This window comes from Gymnogyps californianus, chromosome 1, assembly GCF_018139145.2.
Source record: "Gymnogyps californianus isolate 813 chromosome 1, ASM1813914v2, whole genome shotgun sequence".
In the NCBI taxonomy this organism is placed as follows: domain Eukaryota; kingdom Metazoa; phylum Chordata; class Aves; order Accipitriformes; family Cathartidae; genus Gymnogyps; species Gymnogyps californianus.
Window position 1 is genome coordinate 103,627,765 of NC_059471.1, and position 2,152 is coordinate 103,629,916.

The 2,152-nt window shown below is 43.7% G+C and overlaps 1 protein-coding gene across 1 annotated transcript; it reads left to right on the forward strand.

Moving 5' to 3' along the window:
• The first annotated feature begins 412 nt into the window (after window positions 1–412).
• Window positions 413–1,087, forward strand: LOC127026758 (claudin-8-like). Its single transcript, XM_050912071.1, has one exon. The coding sequence runs from the start codon at window positions 413–415 to the stop codon at window positions 1,085–1,087; it is 675 nt and encodes a 224-aa protein (XP_050768028.1).
• The last annotated feature ends 1,065 nt before the right edge of the window (window positions 1,088–2,152 follow it).

Here is a 2,152-nt window from a genome sequence, read left to right on the forward strand (position 1 = left end):
AACCTGTAGACAATAGCTAGAGTTAAGGGTAGGGCTTTCTTTTTTTTTTATTTTTTAAATAAGCGACTTCAATGCAAAGCATTTTCCTCAGAAGGTACATTTATCCTAAGTGGATCTTGCTGGTTTACACACACCCTGTCCTTTCTCTTGCTTTGGAAAGTTGTTCCACTTGATTGCTCAGTTTGCCTCTTTGAGTCAGTGGTGGCAGGGGAATTATAAAGGCGATGAAGGCGCAGCCAAGTCCCAGGTAGTGTGTGCCAGATTTAAGCTGATTTAAAGTTGTGCAGACTGACTCTGAAACTTTCTTTGCACAGGGGACAGCGACTTTCAGAAAAAGTTGCTCATTTTTTTGCCAGCAGTGTGCACCTGGCTCAGGGAACCTGCTGAGGTGTGCTCACCTTGCAAAGGCAACATGGTCGGTGGTGCTTTGCAGATTGCTGGGCTGCTTGTTGGTGGCATTGGCATGATCGGGACGTTTGCTGTCACGGGCATGCCTCAGTGGAGGGTGTCTGCCTTCATCGAGAACAACATCATCGTGTTTGAGACCATTTGGGAAGGCCTGTGGATGCACTGCATCAGGCAAGCCAACATCAGGATGCAGTGCAAGGTCTATGACTCCGTGCTGGCCCTCTCACCGGACCTGCAGGCATCCAGAGGGCTGATGTGTGCTGGGTCAGTGCTCTCCTTCCTCGCTTTCATGGTTGCCATTATTGGGATGAAGTGCACACGGTGCGTGCAGAGCAGCTGGCAAGCCAAGGGCTACATTATTCTGACGGCTGGGCTCCTCTTCATCCTCTCTGGTGCAGTCGAGCTCATTCCAGTCTGCTGGGTTGCCAACACCATCATCAGCGAGTTCTACAACCCTATGGTCAACGTTGCACAGAAAAGGGAGCTTGGAGAGGCCCTCTACCTGGGCTGGGTAGCTGCCTTCTGCCTCATTGCTGCCGGAGCCATATTCTGTTGCTTTTGCCGCTGCTGTGAGAAAACCAGAAGCTACGGATACTCTGCACCAACCCACTACTCCACTCACAGCCAGCATTTGCACAGGAAGACTGAAAGCTCATACTCCAAAAGTCAGTACGTCTAGATGCCTCCTGCCTTTTCCTATTTTCGAAGCATTCAGTCTGTCTGGATGGATTTCAGCTTCTGCACAAAAGGGCAGCTAGAAAGCTGCCTTTGCCTTCTGCCCTGTAACTGCTGCTGTTGGGGCTGCCTTTTGGAGCTGCAGTTACCCCCAGTGGGCACTGCTGTGGTTAACGCTGCAGCATGGACGATTTTAATGCATGGAAAGGTGAATGTTTAATATTATTTTATAGTAACTTGGAATAGCTTTTGGGTTCTGTGGCTTTGCTTTGGGTTGCATTCTATGTGTAAAACAGTAGCAAAGGGCTTAAAGTTCCACTCTGACATGACATTCCGGCCTATCGTGAAGGAGAGGGGAGTTAAGCAGCTGTTTTTTTTTTTTTTTTCCTGCCTGGGAAAGAGGGGATAACAGTGAATAAAGGACAAGATAATAATGGTTTAAAAGAAAAACATTCACTAAGGGATTGATTTACTGTAGGTTTAATGGAAGGTTGCATGAAGAATTTATTCAGCAGAGGAAGGTAAGCTGGAATGTATGAAAAATATCCCTTATTTCAGAGAATAAACATAGCTCTCTGTTCATCCTAAATATCACCTTTTTGGTGAAAGTTAATATTTCTTTTGTAATCCATAGAGGTCAAACTCATTCACATCCTTCTTTTTAGAAGCAGCAGTATTCCCTTGCAAACTCCTTGTGGCTTACAACATTTTGCAATATTGCACAGATCACAAACACTGTTGGTTACTTGCTGCAGGACTCTGTGATATATATTTTTTTAAATAAGGGTCTTTTGTACAATCAGGCCAATATTTTTGCTGAGACCCTCTCACACCAGCATAGTTTATAGGCATAAAGAACATAAACAGTGATAGTATTTTCTCACAGTTCACATTAAAACAAGCTAAATAATATTTTTGATAACAAGATCATGCACCCATGATAAGCAACAATGTAAAGAAACCAAGTCTACTGAAAAATAAATAGTTCCATACAAATTAATTTAATAAATGACCAAAATTAATCAATAGTAGTAATATTCTAATCGAATTTTGTAACCAATGAGTAAGT

Excerpts from the sequence above, each read along its gene's own strand:
- LOC127026758 (XM_050912071.1), top strand. The coding sequence starts at position 413 with ATGGTCGGTGGTGCTTTGCAGATTGCTGGGCTGCTTGTTGGTGGCATT.